The 20,684-nt window shown below is 46.9% G+C and overlaps 2 protein-coding genes and 1 long non-coding RNA gene across 6 annotated transcripts in view; 2 read left to right on the top strand and 1 right to left on the bottom strand.

Annotated features, from left to right (window-relative positions):
* LOC146049961 (uncharacterized) overlaps positions 1-6,482 on the top strand; it is a 54,303-nt gene extending 47,821 nt beyond the window's left edge. For both annotated transcript variants that reach the window (XM_083166673.1, XM_083166674.1), the window contains exons 6-7: positions 1,204-1,299; positions 5,947-6,482. In XM_083166673.1, the coding sequence (XP_083022799.1) occupies positions 1,204-1,299; positions 5,947-5,951 (101 nt within the window). In that variant the 3' untranslated portion in view covers positions 5,952-6,482. The remainder of the gene's footprint in view (positions 1-1,203; positions 1,300-5,946) is intronic.
* LOC146049962 (uncharacterized) lies at positions 600-20,589 on the bottom strand. The gene is made up of 2 exons (XR_014466242.1): positions 20,401-20,589; positions 600-866 (listed from the first exon to the last, which is right to left on the bottom strand). It is a non-coding gene; the product is annotated as an uncharacterized LOC146049962 (long non-coding RNA).
* LOC146049959 (uncharacterized) overlaps positions 20,073-20,684 on the top strand; it is a 40,145-nt gene continuing 39,533 nt past the window's right edge. The window contains exon 1 of one of the 3 annotated variants that reach the window (XM_083166669.1): positions 20,073-20,660. In XM_083166669.1, the coding sequence (XP_083022795.1) occupies positions 20,587-20,660 (74 nt within the window). In that variant the 5' untranslated portion in view covers positions 20,073-20,586. Of the gene's footprint in view, positions 20,665-20,684 lie in introns of all 3 variants that reach the window. The other 2 variants (XM_083166671.1, XM_083166670.1) reach the window with 2 other exon arrangements.

The following is a 20,684-nucleotide window of genomic DNA, read 5'->3' as shown; positions in this document are numbered from 1 at the left end:
CTTTTTACTAGTATAAAGTTGTGTACACACGGGGCGAATTCGCCAGAAGATTTTCACTAGAATCCTGTGTGTACACTGTGGGCAATGTCCGGCATCACTATCACCTGTCCAAATATACTGTGCAGGCAAGTCCGCCAAAGATTTTGACTAAGCCAAATCGCTTAAATTGCCCATACACGGAGCGTTTTCCCTGTGTGATGCGCGCGCACATCACATCACAAAAAATATGTGCAGCCCAGACTCTTTGTACTAGATCACATTGCATCATATCAAGTACAAAAAGCACTCTGCTGGAGCACATCGCTCCGTGTATGGACACCTTATGTCAACATCTCACCTTCAAACACTTTGGCCGGTTCTCAATTAACCATGGTAATTTACTGAGCCTAATGACTTGCCCACGGCTATCTTATTAGGCACAATACTGGCACTTATCAGGGATCTTGTTGCCTGGGACTCCATTATTGGAAGCCAGGCTTAGGAAGGTCTTCCCCCATATGTGTACTCTGTTATATTACTTCCTGTAATGTAGGAGCTAATCCCAGACATAAGGACACAACTCTGTCAGGAGACATAAAGTTACTCCACCGAACCGTCGCCACATTGTAAATTTTCTTTTATTTAATGAGTGACATAATTGAGTGCAGCAATTACACTTCCTGTTGCCCAGTACTGCGACCTCTCATCCATACAGCCCCCATCATCCGCAATCTTAAAGTAGATATGCAATGTGCACTCGCTGTCTCTGATTGGATAAGCTGCGTGATGACTTCTGTGTGTCTTGAAGAAGAGGCAGAACACGGCGGCTCCTGGTCAGTCTTAAGCTGGGTACAGGCTGGACGACCTTCTGAACGATTTTGCCGAATCTGAATTGTCGGAAATACAAAACAGAATGTCATTCAGTGTATACGCACTATGTCGCTGAATGTGCGCTCCATTGCGGGCTGCTGGAAGCGGTTTTCCGCTACAAATTTAGATGAGCACCGTACTGATTGTCTCATATTTGCACTACAAATGTTCGGACGGAGTCTGTTACATAACAATGTAGAGCTGAGTATTGAATCAAATCATCTTCTGATTGGCCTACAGGGAGCTCCCTATTATTGCACTGTCAAACCTTCTGTATCTGTTCTGTTTATATTTGACGTTCTCCTGCTAATTTGTTGTTAATAAATGTCTGGATTTTTCCTTTTCGTATTTCAGGTGGCCGTAGAGTTCATACCGTTATTCCAGTGGCGATTGTGGTGTCGATAGTGGTGGTGCTAGCAATATTATTCCGGACTAGGCTATATAAGAGACGTAAGTAAAAATTTTATGTCTTCATTTTCACATTCTAAGGGCCTGATTCAGATTCTGTCACAACTCTGGTGTCGTAGTTGAGCGTAAATCGGCAGCATGCGTCGTGGCCGCAGTTCAAACGTCCCAAGGTGCCTTTACGTTGCCATTCACAGAGAGGAATTAGTCGCTGAGTGATTGGAAAAGGCTGTATGGGGGCATAATGGGGAGTATCTGCAAAAACACAGATGTGTCATGAGCATTTTTCAGGGCATGTTTGGACATGCAATTGTGATCTCGTTTGCATAAAACATGGCTCCAGCGTCGTAGCTCCCGCACCCATTCTGCCCGGCTATGCAGAGACAAGGGGAATCCATGTGCCTTGGATTTTTTTTGTTGCATTTGCTGAGCAAGTTGTGATGGCTTCAGGGAGCATCTGTTTACTTGTCAGCGGCTCCTACATTTGCAATGTCTCGCTGTTCCGTCACTACCAAAGATCGTTGCTGTATTGGGATTGCAACTGCAAGTTGCTCGCACACATTTCCTTCCAAGTGCAACTGGAAGGTGCAGCGCACAAACCACTAGATCTATAAGATGAGGTCCCATCTCCACCAAGCCCAGAATTGGGTCCAAATTTGAATCCCTTTTACACATTAATTATAACACTCCTAAAAATGAAAATCTCCATAAGGGGCAGAACTAGAAATGGGTATTCCCCATAGCAAAATTTTGAAAGGACCCCCTGGGTTAAGGCATGGTCCTGTCCAGAGATGTACCAGCAGACCCGCCACCTCCCAGCGTTCCTGCGGATAGATGTAGATCAGTGGTACAGCAGATGTGCCTGCAGCGATACGCTGCCTAGTGAGTAGGACGAGGAGAGACGGAGCCGGCTGGGACAGCAGAAGTGCCTGCAGCAGCACTCTGCCTAGAGAGTAGGACGAGGAGAGACGGAGCTGGCTGGGACAGCAGAAGTGCCTGCAGCGATACGCTGCCTAGTGAGTAGGACGAGGAGAGACGGAGCCGGCTGGGACAGCAGAAGTGCCTGCAGCAGCACTCTGCCTAGTGAGTAGGACGAGGAGAGACGGAGCTGGCTGGGATAGCAGATGTGCCTGCAGCAGCACGCTGCCTAGAGAGTAGGACGAGGAGAGACGGAGCTGGCTGGGATAGCAGATGTGCCTGCAGCAGCACGCTGCCTAGAGAGTAGGACGAGGAGAGACGGAGCTGGCTGGGATAGCAGATGTGCCTGCAGAAACACACTGCCTAGAGAGTAGTACCAGGACAGACAAAGTAATTAGCACTCTTAAAATATGCACAGTCCGCCCCTATTTCGTCTAGTAAATATTGCTCTGCAAAATGAAATCCTGTTTTTTCCACTGGTCCTTCAAACCGGGAGCGACTGGGCACTTACAAAGGAAAGCCTTCATTATACCCAGTCTGTGTAAATGCAGAAGATCAACACTTGCACTTCTAGATGTACATCAGTAAGTCTTGTTAAAAGGTAAACTTTTATTATTTAATTTAAAAAGTAAGAGGGCAGGATCCCACAACCTTTTCACATATACAACATGTAGACATTTAAATTTGTGCTCCAAAAAGTTTGAAATGGTGTAGATAGAACTAAAAATGTAGATGAGTTGGCTGCGACATGTCTCTTTATTGTAGTTTTGTTAGAGGTTATCAAAAGTCTAAGCCAAGTACTAATAAACTTCCCGGCCTATTAAGCACAGAATATTTGGGCATAGAGCCCAGGTGCTAATATTCCCCATGACTTTTGGGAGCATCTAACAAATCTACAATAAAGATACATTTATTTTCTAGGAGGTAGGGGCTAGGACAGTGGTGGGCAACAGGCGGCCTGCGAAAGGCTCATGACTGGCCCGCCACTCAAACCTGTAGCACAATGACAAGTGGCCTGATGGCTGAGCCGCTTGTCATTGTGCCCTATCTGTGCTGCCGCTGAGGAGAGCAGGGACACACGCTGCACTGCGACCTCGGGCAGGGGAGAGCCAAAGACGCTGGAGAACGACACTTCACTTCCGGCGCAAGGCATCTTGGGCAATGTAGTACGGGATCCCGGCCGCTGGGAGAGCACTGTCTGCTGCTCCTTGGATGCGGCTGGCCGGACGTCAAGATGTCACTCCACTTACATTTTGCGCTGCAAAGTGCGGGGGCAGGACGACACCGCCGCGGCCCGCCAACAACATGTGGAGGTGGCCAGTATGCTGCGCAGCAGGAGATATGTTCTTTGGAGCAGGTGGGTGGCTGGAGTCACGGACGGCTACCCCTGCCGCTGCCTGCTTCTAATGAGGTCGGGAGGGGGACTCAGAGTTTTTACATATGAAAGTTGTGCCTTTCCTCTGCTGCCTCTTCCCCAAATCCCTGCCACCACTATCTCAGAGTAAGTGACCTCTGAGACCTGACAGTTTATAAATATAATATCCATCATGGGAGAAGTGGAGGTTATCAATGGCACGGCTTGCAGCTTAATGATTTCTTTATGTGCTTGGGCATGCACATGACATATGGGGACATTGGAGGACTGGATTTTATTTTATGCTTGCAGCTTTCTTTCTGTGTTTGGGCATGCACATGCCATGTGGGAACATCAGGTTTGTTGAGGGGATGGGCATCATTTTCTCTCTGGAAAGAAAATGGTGTCCATCCCCTTAACAAACATGAAATATGTCCCCACATGGCATGTGCATGCCCAAGCACAGAAAGAAAGCTGCAACATAAAATAATATCCAGTCCTCCAATGTCCCCATATGTCATGTGCATGCCCAAGCACGGGTAAGTTGTCCACCACTTTGCCCAGCTGTTGCCGTTATTACCATGCATGGTGGAGAGAGAGAGAGAGAGGGAGGGAGGGAAGAGGCGGAGGTTTAATCCCCAGTGGCAATGGGCATGTAACCCCTGGCAAAGTGCACAAAACCCTTTTCTTGGCATCTAGCAAGAAACCTGTTCGTGTATAGGAGATTGTATTTGTGGAGTGTATTCAATGCTGGAAGTGTGCCTGTATACAGCAATATGTCATACCAGCATGTTCTCAACACTCACTACACTCAAGGACACCCCCCATTTGAGACCACACCCCCTTTTGCATCGCCACACCCCCTTTTCCTGAGTGCAGCCCTCGACCATTTACTGGAAGTGTTAAGCGGCCCCCACACTGAAATTATTGCCCACCCCTGGGCTGGGAGGTGCTTCCCTACTACCGTATTTGTGAGGTTGGGGGATCCTACCCTCAACCTCACATATACGGTAAACGGAAACAGGACAGCAATATAAAATATCGGCTGTACCTGAAGTATCTGTGGACAATGACACCCTCCCCCAGTGCCTGCCATGCTGCTGATTGGTCAGCCCAGCTGTACACGCCAGCCTGCAGCTGCAGGTTATGCATAAACATTCATTCATAGCCTATGGGGAGACGCCCATATCATTTGATGATCGCCATCCATGGAATGATGTGGGGCGTACACGCAAAACTCTCAGGTGTCTTAGTTTTGTGTGTGTCCTGGAGGGGAACATGGCGGGCAGCTGACATCCGGTGATGTCAGCTGCCCGCTCCCGGCACCCACGTCATCTGGCCATTAGTATGAGACAGCCCAGCATTTTCATGGGAACGCCCATGAAACGCTGGGCGTTCCCATTGGCGCATTTCCCTTTCCACCGCCCCATGCCCCCCCCCCCACCCGCAATGTTGTGTGCAAGCGCCCAGCAAACACTCTGTTTGCCGTGGCTGCTTTCACACAGCGCATGCACAAATGAAAAACATTGCGCTCCCGTGTGAATCACCCTCATTAGCAGCGGCTTAGGGAATATAAGCAAGTAGTTATTACCCGTCCTCCCGGCCCCCAGAGGCTACAGGGAGCAGGCGGTAAAACAGTGAAGCTGTGATGTTCCAGTTAAGTGGTTTAAAGAACAAATGTAATTATTCCGTACAGGTTGAGTATCCCGTATCCAAAATGCTCGGGACCAGGAGAATTTTGGATAACGGATTATTCCGTATTTCGGAATATTTTAATATTTCAATGATGTATTTTGAAGTATCTTGCATGTATGCTGTATAAACACATAATATACACACAAATATATTTTATTACCACATAAAATACACACAAATATATTTTAATTGTTCAAAAAACAAGGTTTCAAAACGTGAAACAAAATGTGTGTACTATCTCAGCACTGAATTTGAATGCCAAGCAATCATTGTCTTGCACATATATAGTGCCAGTTACATATCATGTCCCCAGTGATGCTGTTACAAATGTCCCCAGTGAGTTTTTAGCAAAAAAAATTTTTTTTTTTACTTTCTAGAATGTCCGTATTTCGGAATAATTCGGATAACGGATACTCGGATACGGGATACTCGACCTGTATTACTAAATGACTTCCGGTTTTAATAGTTCACTTTCTTGTCTGGACCCTATTGACACAAATACTTATTTTCCCTTTTAATGGATATTTTATAAACTTTGTCAGTCCAGTCCAGGGTGTGGATAAGAACTCTTTCTTTGGGCTGTTCATTATGTACAAAATGTTCAAAAGTCCTGTTGAGGGTGCTTGAGGACTGAAGTTGGGAACCACTGCTCTATATGATGTGTTATCCCTCTAGAGAGGTTATCAAAGTTATGTTTACTTAATTTATTATTTTTCTCTTTTTAGGTTAAAGCCTGATTTTCATGAACCATAGATTCTCTCTGCCTCTCATTGTCACGGAATGCCGCTAAAGAATTTTTGACTTTTTCCTTTTTTGTGTCCAATTTGTAGGTTTGTGCAAGGGGACCACTAGTTAGCTTACATCGTTATTGTTTCCAATTTTATAGTGTTGCTAGTAACGTATGGAGACATTTTTAGAATGTTTTCGGTATATCCATGTGGCCATGGGTGACTTAAAGTAGACTGAGGTACTAATTATCATTTTTGTGCACTTGTGAAAATAGGAGCTTTTTGTGGTAAGTGTGTTGTGGATGCACCACGTTCATAGGACCTTCTTGGAGGGGGAGGGTGGTTGTGCCCAGTTGGTGGGACCTTCTTCATTCCAGCAAAAATATTTATTTGCAAATAAGCTTACTCCTTTTATGCACAGAATTCACTTTTATTTTTTGTGTATTGTAAACAGAATTACACTATGTACATTTAATTTTTGTGTGCCTTTTTTGCATTTTGGTTTCTTAATTAAACTACAGAAAATAACCCTGCTGGAGGACTGTTTGTGGAATTTTTTCAAGTTATCAGACCAGCCTTACATTATTAATTTCCATTATTAATTTTATGTACGGGTCCACATTATTATCATCTGCTCTTTTATCTGTTGTCTATATATTATTACACTAGGAGGCGGCCATTTCTTTGTTTCTCTTCTGTCCATCCTGGAGACACAACTCAACCTTGGGATGTTGGAGGGTCCGCAGGAGCAAGGCACCTATGCTGACTTCTTTGAGAGGCAGGCTCCTCCCTTCTGCATCCCAGAGTTCAGTTTGGGTACTTGTTTCCTATCTGGGCGCCCAGGTTTTCTACGTACGGCACCGTAATGAAATCGGATCGCATCGGATTCGGTACTCGATGATGTACGATGGTATGCGATGCGATTCGATTTCCCATAGGAAACAATGTGAAATGGCTCAATTTAGCCAAATTATCATAGGAACAATAGTAAATGGGCCAAAAACACCCCTGAACATTGAAATGTCCCCCCAAAAGTAGTTGACGCCACCCCGTCATCAATGTGAACCCGAAGCGTGGTGAGCGCAGCGGTACGCGTCCTCCGACCTTTTCATGCCCTACTATCCACTAGGGCGTGGAGTGAGAATAGAATAGTGTGGCGAGCGCACGCGGATACCTTCACAGGTAAACGCTTTCCTTCGCGGGCTTCCCAGGTGTCCATGGCGACGCAGACACCTGGGAAGCCCGCGAAGGGACGCGTTTACCTGTGAAGGTATCCGCGTCCCCTCGCGGGGCTCGCCACGCTTCGGGCTCGGTGGCTCGCTGCGCTCGCCACACTATTCTATTCTCACTCCACGCCCTAGTGGATAGTAGGGCATGAAAAGGTCGGAGGACGCGTACCGCCGCCCCTCGCGGGCTCGCTGCGCTCGCCACGCTTCGGGTTCACGTTGATGGCGGGGTGGCGTCAACTACTTTTGGGGGGACATTCCACTGCTCTGTGGGTTTTTTTGGGGTTTCTGGCCCATTTACCATTCTTCCCTATGCTGATTTGGGTAAATTGATCCATTTAACATTGTTTCCTATGGGAAATCGAATCGGATCGCATCGTTCAATATCGTGTATGTGTATTTGTGGTATCCGATGCGATCCGATTTTTATACGGAGAATAGCATGGTGCGCAATTAACTTAGCGAGCGCCCAGATAGGAAACAAGTACCGTTTTTTATTTTATTAATTCACTAGTTAATACAGGCTTTTCAGTGTGTTACTTCTACTAGAAGTTCACACACACTGAGAGCGCAGCAGGAGCTGACAGAAGCGCGTCCTGTCAGTGTTCTGTGAGCAGAGAGACACAGCGGCGTCTACTACACAGCGCTTCAACCTCTGTTACAGAGAGGTTTTCCTGTGCCCTGGGGGCATCCTGAACCGGCTCCCTGCTTGGGGGGGGGGGGGGGGGGGGGGATCGTAGGGGACAGCGGGCGTCATCTTAAGGGGTTTATAGGCTGAAATCCAGAAATGGAGTAGAGATGTGCAGGTTCTGATTTACTCTGATTTCAGAGCAGGATCTTATTGGCTATCCCAAATCACATGACAGTTGTTGACAGTTGATAGCCAATGAGATCCTGCTTTGAAATCAGAGTTAATCAGAGCCTCCACATCTCTAAAATAGAGGTGAAGCCTATTAATTGGACATCTCCAAGTGGTCCCGGTCTGAGGGGAGACACTTAGTAGGAGCTGCTGATGGAGGAAAGGGCGCCAACAGGCTTCCCTCCCCACTGAAGCAGAGACTGGGTCTCTCCCTACACTCTGTTCTGGCTGAAGTTTGGATTACACTGCAGAACTGAGTGACAGTCTCTCCTGGGCAGCGCCTTCCCTGGTGATCGCTGAGGGACCATTGCAGCAGCGCAGACAGATAAGTACACTGTTACATTATTCTTAGCTAATGCCTGACATCTATTCATGACTAAAAGGTGTAGTGCTGCTACTCATGGGGAGGGAGCGTCTGCCATGTTAATTATTTGCAGATTTTGTAGTGTTAATTAACAGATGAACAGATGGATCAGGGTGATTTGTGCCCCTCATGTGAGTCTGTGCCCAGTTGGGCTCAAGCCCAGAGGTCTGGGCAGCCTGAACCTGCGTGGGCAGCTGCCCTTGAGCAGGCCTATGATTACCATAGCAGAGAGATGACTTAGTAAAATCTCCTAGTCCTTTTTCCTCCTCCCAACATTCTGTGAGCCCTATTACTTTGGCATCCTGGTTTTCTGGTAAGCTACAAGTGTGTCTTTACGAAGTAAAAGTCAGAGCCACAGCTACTGAAATTTCTATGTAGTATACAGATGTAGCGGGATCCATCTTTGCAGGCGATGGCGTCGCCATCCCCTGCCACGAGGTGCGCGCACGTCCCCTTCCGACGGTGCTGCCCTCGACCGCACCCCCCCACAGTGGCCAGAGGTCCCCCCCAGCCCCCTCGAGCGGGAGGCGGACAGTATTGCATCCGCCTCGCCGCCCGGATAGTGAGACACGCGTGCGTGGGGGACGCACGCGCGTCTCAGTCAGATAGAGGCGCCGTGTTGCTGGCGGATCGCCAGCAGCATGCTGCTGGCGATTCGCCAGCAACATGCTGCTGGCGATTCGCCAGCAACACTGAGGCCAGATTCATCTGTACATACCGGCGGCACTCAAGTAAAAATAAGACACAGAGACCAGCCCTTAGGTTGGCAACGTTTCAATAGAGAACCCCATTTTCATCAGGACACAAAAGTTGGTCTCTGTGTCTTATTTTTACTTAAGTTCCGCCAGTACGTATTATATATATATATATATTTATATATACACACACACACACTATATTACCTATTTCAGCTATCTGTTGCATTCCAACTTCAAATCTCCTATCGCTGTCACCCCCCGCGGTCTCTACCTCTCTCCCACCTAACAACAGCTGTTGCCCCCCATGAGCTCTACCTCTCTCCTACCCAGCCACCACTGTTGCCCCTGTGGTCTCTACCACTTAACAGCCTAGCCGCCACTATCACCACCCCATTGTTTTCAGACTGACTACAGTATCTCTCCCCTTCTTCCGCTATCTCATTACCTGTCAGCTACCTCTCTCCCACCCAGCATGGGAACACCCGTCAGATGATTTCGCCCCCACACGCAAGGCTGCGAATGCATGTTTATGCTAAACATCCATTTGCATGTGTCAATCAGCGGGGGGCACCAACAAATATCTTGCCTAGGGCATCAAATTGTGCAAGGCTCCTGAGATAATTTTCCCCAGGTACCCCTTATCTACACCACCTCTGCTGAATTTACATTCGGATAATGAGGTGTGTTTCTTGAGGACACCTTTAAGGGAAGAAATTCTGATATTGAGGATTGATTCTAGCAGTTAAGCAGGCTTTGATTCTCTCAGAGGAGGATAAAAGTACCAGCGCAGAGTATTTTAGAGACTGCGCAGGGATACAGTTACCTTTCCCCTCGGGGAAGCATGGAAGACGCCTGGTATCAGGTTTCTCATGCCCTAAGGGTTTGCAAACATATGCCTAGTGCTAGATGAGCACATAGGGCGGTATTCAATGAGGCTGATTCGCCAGGTTTTTATGGCGATTTTGTGCTGTAAGGCGAATTTCTGACTAAAACGGTGAATCACCCTATTCAATGACCAGATGGCGAATACATTTCAAGGTTTTTTTCGCCATGATTCACCGAGTAGCAATCGCTATCTTTTTATGGAGAAGTGGAATGTGACCTTTTAAAATAAAGTGTTTTGTTTTTTACATTTGGTGTCAAAAAATCAGGAATTTTATTCTGAGGAGGGGCATGCTATTTTTTTTTTACAGCACATGAATATATATTTAATAAAAAAAAAAAAAATATATATATATATATATATATTTTTTTTTTTTTACACTGACCAGCCAGCAGGGGGCGCCGGAGCCGAGCCGCTCATTAGATATTCATTTATTCACTTCACCCGATCATTACATATGCATGATCGGGTGTAGTGAATATACCCGGTCCCCTGCTGGCACCCCGGGGGGCAGCCTGTGCTGCCTGGCACCCGGGGAGCCCACCTCCCCCTCACAATACGCTCTGCGGCAGGCAGGGAGACTTCCATCTCTCTGCCTGCCACCGTCCTCAGGCTCCCTGCGGCGTCCGCCGCAGGAGCTCATATTCGCCGGTCAGGGGCAGCGAGCCCCTGACTCGTTGAATACCGGAGCCGGCGAGGCTCCGGAACGCGGTGACCAGTGGCGAATGTGCAGCGAATCCTAAACAGGATTCGCTGCACGTCGCCGGTATTCACATTGAATACCGCCCATAGAATTGGGGGAAAAGACCCCTCTGGTGGAGGCCCCTGTGACCAGGTTGTCTACTCACTGCTTTACCTGCTTGTTTTTAAGGACCCCGTAGACAAAAAAGATTGAAGGCTGTCTTACTGTTGTGTGAAAGGGTAGCTTTTACCTTATGCCCTATTAAGGCATCTGCTTGGGTTTTGTAAGGCCATGATAAAGTGACACCGTAACTTTTACTTTGACTGGAATCTTAAAGTGAGCTACAGAGTACGTTTGTGTAGCTGGGGAAGATGGCGTAAAGGAGTGACAGCTACCTCAGTGACAGCCAGGAGATCTCTCTGGTTTGAAGAAGTCTCTAGAGGTTTTGGCCTTTTAGGGAGAAATTATTTTTGGAGTGAAACTCTATTCCACCTTTATACAGGCCACAGGGGGAAATAGCTCTTTTCTGCCCACCACCTCTAAGCATCCAGAGCTTTTAGGCAGTCCTTTCACTCCTCCTTTATAGGGAGTGCCTCCAATAGAGGACAAACAGATAGAGGAAAGCTTCCTTCTAGCATAGGAAAGGCTCCCAGATCATGTTTCGGGACCTTTTGCAAAGAAACACCCTTCCGAATGTGAGTATAAGTCCTCAGCAAGACTGGGTGGAGACTCCCCGATTTGGAGTCCGAGTGGGAGGTCGCCTCCGGCAGTTTTCGGGATAGGTAGAATCAGTGTTCCCGCACAGGTTTTCTTCACTACATCCCTATGGCGGAAAGCCCTCTTGGAGGCAGCTCGTCGCTTCTCAAGAGGGGTGTGGTGAACCCGGTGTCTCAGGAGGAAAGAAAGAAGAGATTCTTTTCTTAGTCCCCAAACCAGCTGGTTCCTTCAGACCCATTCTAAATCTGAAGTCTTTAAACCTACATCTGTGGGTGGACCACTTCAGGAAGGAGTCTCTGAGGTCGGTGCTCTTAAGCATAGAACCTGGAGAGTTTCTAGTGTCAGTGGACATCCAGGACGCTTATTTACACGTGCCTATATGCAGAGACCATCAAGCTTTCTTGCATTTTGCAATAGGAGAAACTCATCTGCAATTTCAGGCCCTACCTTTCGGAATAGCCACTGCTCCGAGAGTTTTCACTAAAGTAATGGCAGTCATGGCATTTTGGCCTGTTGGTCAAGGAACCCGAAAACAGTGTTGGACGAATCTGGAGTCTCTGCAAATTGGGCGTTTTCTACGCTCATGGGATTGGCGGGCTGGCACGACCGATGCCAGTCTCAGGGGCTGGGGGGCGGTGATCCTGCACCTCAGATTGCAAGGTCTGTGGTCCAAAGAAAAATCCAATCTACCGAATACAGTCAGAAATGCCACGGCTGTGGCTTACTTAAACCATCAGAGACCATATTGGGACTCATTGGGGGGGCGTGGCCACGGCGGTGCAGGAGTGAGGAGGTAGGCGTGTGAGCTCCCAGGCAGGTGGAACGCATATACCCCCTGATGGTCTGCAGCCGCCTCCAGCAGCCCTAACCCGGCAGTCTCCGCAGCCACGAACCGGTCGCAGCCTCCACTAAAGCTTACCCAGTGCACCGCATATCGGAGACCCGTGCACAGCCGCCGGAGGTGATCACACTGTACAGCCGTGTCCCGGAAAGGTACCAGAAGGCAAAGCGGCTGGCACATTCACTGACAGGATGCCTGGGGGATCCCAGAGTAAGAGAGCCGTGCGGCGTGCACAGCAGAAGCGCGCGAATCCCACCCTGACTCTGGGGGAGCCTAGGAAGCACCAGGTCCCAGAGGGAAAGTCCCACGGCGCCTGTGAATATCTCAGGACACGCAGCGTGTGCATGTGTGGTCCGGACCAGCCCAGCAGTTGGAGCCGGGGAAAGGAACGGTGAGAGCGCTGCCAGTACCTGTAGCCGGTCCTAACAATAACAAGTACTGGCCTTCGCCAAATTGCACAGACAGTGACTGAAGGAGTTATCCTAAAAAGCAGCAAGAATTGGGTGCAGTATTGACTTTTATTTTTTACAATTATATGCAAGTGACTCTGCTATTATTTCTGGATTAATTCGTTGCTCATAAAGATTGCCAAAGTTAAAGCAAATTATGTGATATGAGGGACTGTGCCTTATAGTAGAGGTCTGCAGCTGTGCTGGAATCGTGCAGCCTCCTCTTTCTGCTGGACTGTGTCTCCTTGTGCTCGACTACATGCGGTATTTAAATTGGCTGTAATCTCCCCACGCCATAGATCTGTCCATATGCCTGTCCATTATAATCAGCATATAGAGTCGGTGACCTACAGTGGCGGATTCAGGGGGGCACCCGGGCACGTGCCCCCCCTGTCATTCATTTTGTAGATGAGGACCAGAGCTTTCCAACGAGCCCAGCCCCATGTCTCTAGCCCCCCGGGAACCGGAGATATCGCCTGGTAAAGCTGTAACATTTTTTCCCCATAGGATAATATGGGACCCGTCAATTCCGACCCCCACCCGGTTCCGACAGCTGCCAGTCCAGTCCCCCCCCCCCCCCCCGGCATCACAGGAGCGGATGGTCCATATAGGTCAATCGGTTCCAGAGATATAGCGTGTAAATCGATTTTTTTATTTTTGAAATGTAATTTCATGGCTGTTCATGTTCTTGAGGGCAGATTACTCTGGAACCAAACATTCCAGTTTCACTGGACCAAAATCATTCAAAGCCCACTCAAAAGTTCTTCAATATGATACTTGTCTCATGTAAATAGGTCAGTTAGTTCCGAAGATATAGCCGGTTAAATGAGATAACTGGTTAAAGGGGGAGGGGTGGTTTTCTCTTCCCCTCACACCAGAAAATGCAGGGACTAGGCTGGTGTAAAAGGGGCCAACCTGGGAATGCATTTTCTGGTGTGAAATGGGTATTATTTCAAATAGCTGGGACCTGCAGTGCTCGGAATACAGCCAGGCTCTGCAACTGTCAGTGGCTATCACTTCTGCCTGGTGGTGGCTGTCCCCCATTTACCACGAGCATGTATTCCCTGTTGGCAATGAGCATGTAATCCCACATGGCAACGAGCATGGAACCTCTGGCAATGAGCATGGAACCCTTGGCAATGAGCATGTAGATAAGCAGCACTTACTGTATGTAGCATAATTTTTAATAGGCATTATGGTGTTTGGCATAATACATAATGGACATCATGCCGTGTAACTTAACGTGCAATGGACATTATGGTGTAAATGTTTAATGCAAGCCTTTGGTGGACAATGTCCCTGTTTATAAAGCGAATTGTGAATTTTGTCTTAATCTGTGTGGCATTATGTGAATTCTGGCTCAATCCGTGTGGCATTATGTGAATTCTGGCTCAATCCGTGTGGCATTATGTGAATTTTGGCTCAATCCATGTGGCATTATGTGAATTTTGGCTCAATCCATGTGGCATTGTTTGAATTTTGGCTCATTCCATTTGGCATCATGTGTAAGGGGCAAGTATAATGGCGTCTAGTATTTTGTTGCATAATGTGTAGAAGTTGTATATGGTGTTGTACACTACACTCAAGGACATGCCCCCTGTTGAGTGGCCACACCCCTTTTCCAGAGCACGCCTTTGGCACGCGCACAACTACATCCTTCACTTTTGTCGCCATGGTGGGCCTGCGTACTTTAAATGCCAGGGCCTATTTTTAATCCCATTGCCACCCTCTCTCTGCAGCTCTCTTAGCATGTACACTGGCACCACTAACTCTGGCCCTTCCCCACCTAAACCCTCTTTTATCATGGTGCCCCCCCTGTCATTTTATCCTGGATCCGCCCCTGCGCACAGTGAGAAAGCACTCTACATTCCTGCATCCGGTTTTGAACGGATGGCAGAGCCTTTAGCATGCGCCCGTTTTTAGCCGGGTAAATGTTGTGATTAAAAATATATCTATATCTATTTCTGCCATGCTTGGAAAATTAATTGTGGGACAGGGAAATCTGCGTGATACTGTCGTATTATTGACCACACTTAGGTTGACAGTCATTAGGTCGACACTGTTGGGTCGACAGGTAACTAGGCCGACAGGGTTCTAGGCCGACATGAATGAAGGTCGATAGGTGTCTAGGTCGACAAGTTGACATGGGTTTTTTCACTGCTTTTTGAGCCGACATGTGCCGACAGGCAGTATTTCATGCCCTACCATCCACTAGGGCTTGGTCGGAGAATAAAATAGTGTGCCGCGCGTAGTGAGGCACCGTGCCCGAAGCAATACGAGCGGCTACGGTTGACTTCCAACTGTGTCAATGTGGACTGTGTCGACATTCAGGTCAAAAGACAGTGAAAAAAACAATGTCGACCTCGCAACCTGTCGACCTAACGCATTTGTAAACACACAAGAGAGAGAAAGATGTCCTGTGTAGGTGCACCAAACAGAAATAAAATTTAACTTTTAATAATTCTTTTTAAGAACTGCGAGATAAAATGTTAACAAATAACAACAAACAAAGGTGGGGTTCACACAATTTTTAAAACCAAGGTGGCAGGCAGATGTTGCAGAGATGTTTTACTGTATTTCACTTTATAGGTAGTGTGCGTCTGGTCTGTCCAGAAATATTGGTCTGGCAGATCAGTAGGCGTGTCTGAGCGTAGGTTGAAACAACCTCTTATTATTATCGCTCCAACTGACACGGGGGTCCACCTCTCTTTACTAGAGGTTTTGTGCGACCGACCCAAAAAACCTTGTACTCGACCTAACGCATTTGTGGACCAAAAACCATGTCCCCTGTCGACCTTCATCCATGGCGACCTAGAACCCTGTTGACCTAAGTGGTAGATAATACGATCCACACCCAAAGCTGCAGCGGCACACCAAAAACTGGTGTGCATGTGAAAGGCCCCATCTGCCCAGGGACGGATTTAGAGGGGGGCGATTGGGGCGACTGCCCCCCTAGGCTTCCAGTCAGCCAGGACAAAGTAAACAAACACTCTGAAGTTAAGTCCTGGCTGCGTTCCCTCCTCTGTCTCCCTGGATGTGAGCTGTTGTCAGCGTCCCCCAGCCGCAGCAGGTCACATCTGATTTACTACCGCAGAGGCATCTAATCAACACTGTTTATTCATTGACAGTCAGGCTGCTTTCATCTTCCCCCAGTATAAGGAAGTTGCTGTGTATTAAATGGCAGGCTAGTGGGAAAATATAGAACAATACAGGTTGAGTATCCCGTATCCAAAATGCTCGGGACCAGGAGAATTTTGGATAACGGATTATTCCGTATTTCGGAATATTTTAATATTTCAATGATGTATTTTGAAGTATCTTGCATTTATGCTGTATAAACACATAATATACACACAAATATATTTTATTACCACATAAAATACACACAAACATATTTTAATTGTTCAAAAAACAAGGTTTCAAAACGTGAAACAAAATGTGTGTACTATCTCAGCACTGAATTTGAATGCCAAGCAATCATTGTCTTGCACATATATAGTGCCAGTTACATATCATGTCCCCAGTGATGCTGTTACATATGTCCCCAGTGAGTTTTTAGCAAAAAAAAATTTTTTTTTCACTTTCTGGAATGTCCGTATTTCGGGATAACGGATATTCGGATACGGGATACTCGACCTGTATAGTATTGGGTGGGTGAAACCAACATGTGCTGTGTACACACATTCTTTACACAGGAAGAGGAATCAGTGTGTGTTCCATTTGTGTCTGTACTTTACTACTACTACTACTGTGTGCTACACTTCCACTCAACTTTGCTGCACAGTGAGAAAGCACGCTACATTCCTGCATCCAGAGAACAGCCAGTCAGAGAGATCATCCTCCTTGCCAGTCACTGTCTGAGACCACTGACCCACTAGCCATCCAGCCAGTAAGTGAGATATCTTATTGATAAATTCCCTAGGCAGGGTATTACAGGTTGAGTCTCCTTTGATATATATACTGTACAACACAGAAGAACAAAAGGTGTCTGTAATAGGGGCATGTATAGGTTTTAAAACAATGTATTTCAAATGATTAAAAATGGCATATCACATCCTTATCAGTGAAATACAAAAATTATAGAGATACAGGTATGCATGTAAAGTACAGAGAAGAGATGTATAAATGCTATACAGGTATATAAGGATTGTTATTACCGTGCGACGTCATATGGACCCTACACACGGGGAGATTTGTGCCAGCGAGGTGAGCAATATAGACACCTTCAGCTTTCCGGTGTCTAGATTATACCCCTTTTACACCGCCGAAAAATCCGGGTCAGCGGCGGGTCAGACCCGGATCTTCGGCGGTGTAAATCCCTAACGCCGTGTCCCTTTACACGGGACTTCTACCCAGGTCCTGACCTGGGTAGAGGGCGGTGTAAATGGGAATGCCGGGTTGGATGACCCTGCTCCCATTTACATGAATGGGGAACGTCCAACCTGCGGACCGCAGGTTGGACTGATTGTCAGTCTGACACTGACAGCCGGCGCTGCTGTCTGCTATACTCTGCACACAGCAGCGGGGGAGGGAGGTGAACGGATGCCTGTGTGCGGCATCTATTCACCTCCTGTGCGACGGCGGGGGGAGTGTGTGCGGGGACTGGGGGCAGCCCAGCAGCTTATCTTAGTGCTGGGCTGCCCCCAGCAGCGTTCCGGTCCGGCGGCGGCCGTGATTGGCGCTTGGAGATTACATCATCCTGTCATCTCCAAGCACCGGGGGGGGGGCGCGTTTGCGAGCCGGGCTGTCCGCCCGGTGTAAATTGCACTAAACGCCGGGTCGCACCCGGCTTGAACCTGGGTCTAAAAAAGCCAGGTGCGACCCGGCGTTTTGGTGTAAAAGGGGTATTAGATTGCTCAGCAAACCAAACTGTGTGCATAGAGATCTGTGCTGAGTGATTTGAAGGGAAGTGAAAAAAATAGGTTCTTTTAATAGCAGATTGCACATCGCAGTACACATGATTTGCACCTGGGCTAAGCGATCTGACTAGATTTATACTGCATGCTTGAATGATCTAGCCTGGTGATAGCGACGTGCGAGGCCATGCATCGCTATGCTCCCTAGACACAGAGCGATTTGTGCTTAATTTATAAAGGTGCCCATACAAGGTGCAATAAGGCAGTGCGATGAGATACACGCTCCTGCAACATCCCATCGCACAGCACATAAAGTCTGTGCTGCCTTTGCTTTTAGTACTAGATCGCATCGTATCTAGTACAAAAAAACATGCTGCTGTAGCACACGGTATGCTTTTTTGTACTAGAAGCTATGTAATCTAGTACTAAAAGCACAGAGTTCATTGCACCGTGTATGGGCGAGTATCTATTGTTCTCTGATATATATATATATATATATATGGAACGCAATTATTGTCTGGCATGGTGTATAAGAGGGAATGGATTTTGTTTTGTAAAAAGTTAATTATTTGTGTTTATTTCTTTTGTTATTACTGAATATTTCTTCTATTTCATTATTTGGTGCTTTTATTGTTACGATTTATAGCTGTTTGGTGTTTTGCCTAAAATAAAGCAAATAAACTGACAATATACTTATTTGTATGATGGAGGAGATAGATCTGGGAAGGTGAGATGCCAGGACTGAAGGGGAGGAGTCGGGACTGAAGTACCCTGTGTTGCACTAGGTATTAGGGATGGGACATCGAAAGAAAACATCGGTCAAATGATGTTTTTCAACATTGGTTGCAAAACATCATTTAGACCTAAACATTGGTACTGTGAACCCGATGTTAACCGATGTTAACCGATGTTTCGATATATTTTTCAATAAACTGGTTAACAAAGCATACAATACACTAATAAGCTTTTGAAATGATAAATAATCCCTCTATTAAGTTTATCTTGTTGGAGGCTTACAGTTTATACACTAACAATGGATATATGATTCATGTTTTGTGGTAAATCAAATTTGTTACGGAAGGAAAAAAACATGAAGCATTAACTATCAAAACTATATTGCAACAACTCACAATAAAAAAACATGACAATGCTGGCATTTGTAATAGCAAGCTATTGCTAATTCATAAAAAAAATACTTTCATTTAAATACATTTATCACGATTGTTTTAATATGGAAAAACTTTGGGCCTAATTCAGAGGTGCATGCAGTTGCACTCTCAAATCCACCACTTAAGTATAAAAGATGCAACATTGCCAACATCAAACATCTGAGCAACCCTATTGTTGCTTAGAATAACCATCAGAACAAAGACGCTGGAGCCAGTGCAACTGCAAATTAATGTTTGAAACACGTCTGCATTTGACAAACCAGCCCCCATCCCCTCCCTCAAATAGAAACTACTGTACCTGTCACTCAGTATCTGCAGCCGCTGTTACTAATAAATCATTGCACAGAAATAAACTGTGCAAATGTCTGCATCCACAACTGAATCAGGCCCTTTGTAAGGTGCTGTGATATGCTTGCTGCATAATAATAAATCAATTGATAGATTGTAAGCTTGCGAGCAGGGCCCTCATGCCTTTGACTGACTGTAAATACCCAGTTTGTTGTATCACTGGCTCCTATTGTAAAGCACAAGTGAATATGCTGCGCTATATAAGAAACTATTAATAAATAAATAAATATGAAGGGAGTTCACCACAATGTCACTACTAGTGACTATCGCATTATACTGTTCATTCTAGCATCCGCTATCTCTGAAAACCCATGCAGTTCCTCTTCCCTGCCTGGAGTGTCGCTGTCTGCTGTAGTGCTTCTAGCACAGTGTGGTCTGTATATCAACACTGATATGCAAACCAGACCTGTGCGACAGTGACTCACAAACAGCTCCAGTTGCAGTGAGGCAGGGGTGGGGCTGTCCTGTGTGCTGCTGCTGAATGGCTGGCCAGACTGTCTTTCACTGTCAGCTACCACCCACAGCAGCAGCACACAGCCACACACACATATGAAAGCCCAGCCAGCAGTGATACTGTCATGTTTGTTAATGTTTTTTTTTTTTTTTTATCAGTCTCTTAAGTTTTTAATGAATATAAATCAAGGAGAGAGTGAGCTGGCTGCAAAGCATTGAAAGCACCACACATTGACACACAAAACAAAAAACATTGGAAGATTGAGAAAAACATCGGGGGAGAAATCTAGCGATGTAGATGAAACATTGGATCCTCAACATTGCAGGGTTAAACATCGAACATTGGAACCATAAATCCGATGTTACCGATGAAACATCATATGATTACCCATCCCTACTAGGTATGGCTGGGACAGGAGTCAGCACAGGTGGCTGCAGCATACTTTCAGACACGAGCCTCTCCAGGAGGGGCACAATGCTCTGCTCCTGGACTTCCCTGTTACTGTATGACCACCCTCACCTTCTTATCAAGTACCCTGTACAGGTGCTGGTAATCATACAGAGTGAAGCCCAGGAGCAGGGCAATGTGTACCTCCTGAACTGGGGCGTGTTGGTGGGTATGTTATACATTAAAAGCCCAGCACAGTTTTTTGCCGTCCGGTCAAAATCAGAGGATTTTAAACTCGGTCCTCAGGAACCCACACGGTGCATGTTTTCCAGGTCTCCTCACAGAAACACAAGTGAAATAATTAGCTCCACCTGTAAGTCTTTGAAAATATGACATTGAGTAATGCATGCATCTGTGCAGCTGCCGGGTGACCTGGAAAACGTGAACTGTGTGGGGTCCTGCCTCCTGAGGACCGGGTATGTGAACCAGTGTGAAATAACAGCTACAGAACAGTATACCAAATAAGGAGGGCGCCCCCGCCCCCTCCTATTACTGGCTCAGGAAACAATAACAGCGGAGGAGAAGCCGCTCCGGGCTGCTGCGGGCACCGAGCGCCTGAGAGACAGAGACAGCGTCCCATCCAGCGGGCTCAGGTGACCTCCCGATCCCGGGGTTATTCTGTCACTGTGTAACGTGTGTATACAATGGCGGCTGCCCCTGTTTTGGGAGGACGTCACCTGAGACGGACAGGAGGGAGCCACCTACTGGTGACGCTGTGGTAGGTGCGTCACATGGGAGGGGC

This window comes from Crinia signifera, chromosome 12 (genome assembly GCF_055691185.1).
Source record: "Crinia signifera chromosome 12, ASM5569118v1, whole genome shotgun sequence".
Taxonomy (NCBI): Eukaryota; Metazoa; Chordata; class Amphibia; order Anura; family Myobatrachidae; genus Crinia; species Crinia signifera.
This window is presented reverse-complemented; position numbering and strand designations above follow the sequence as displayed.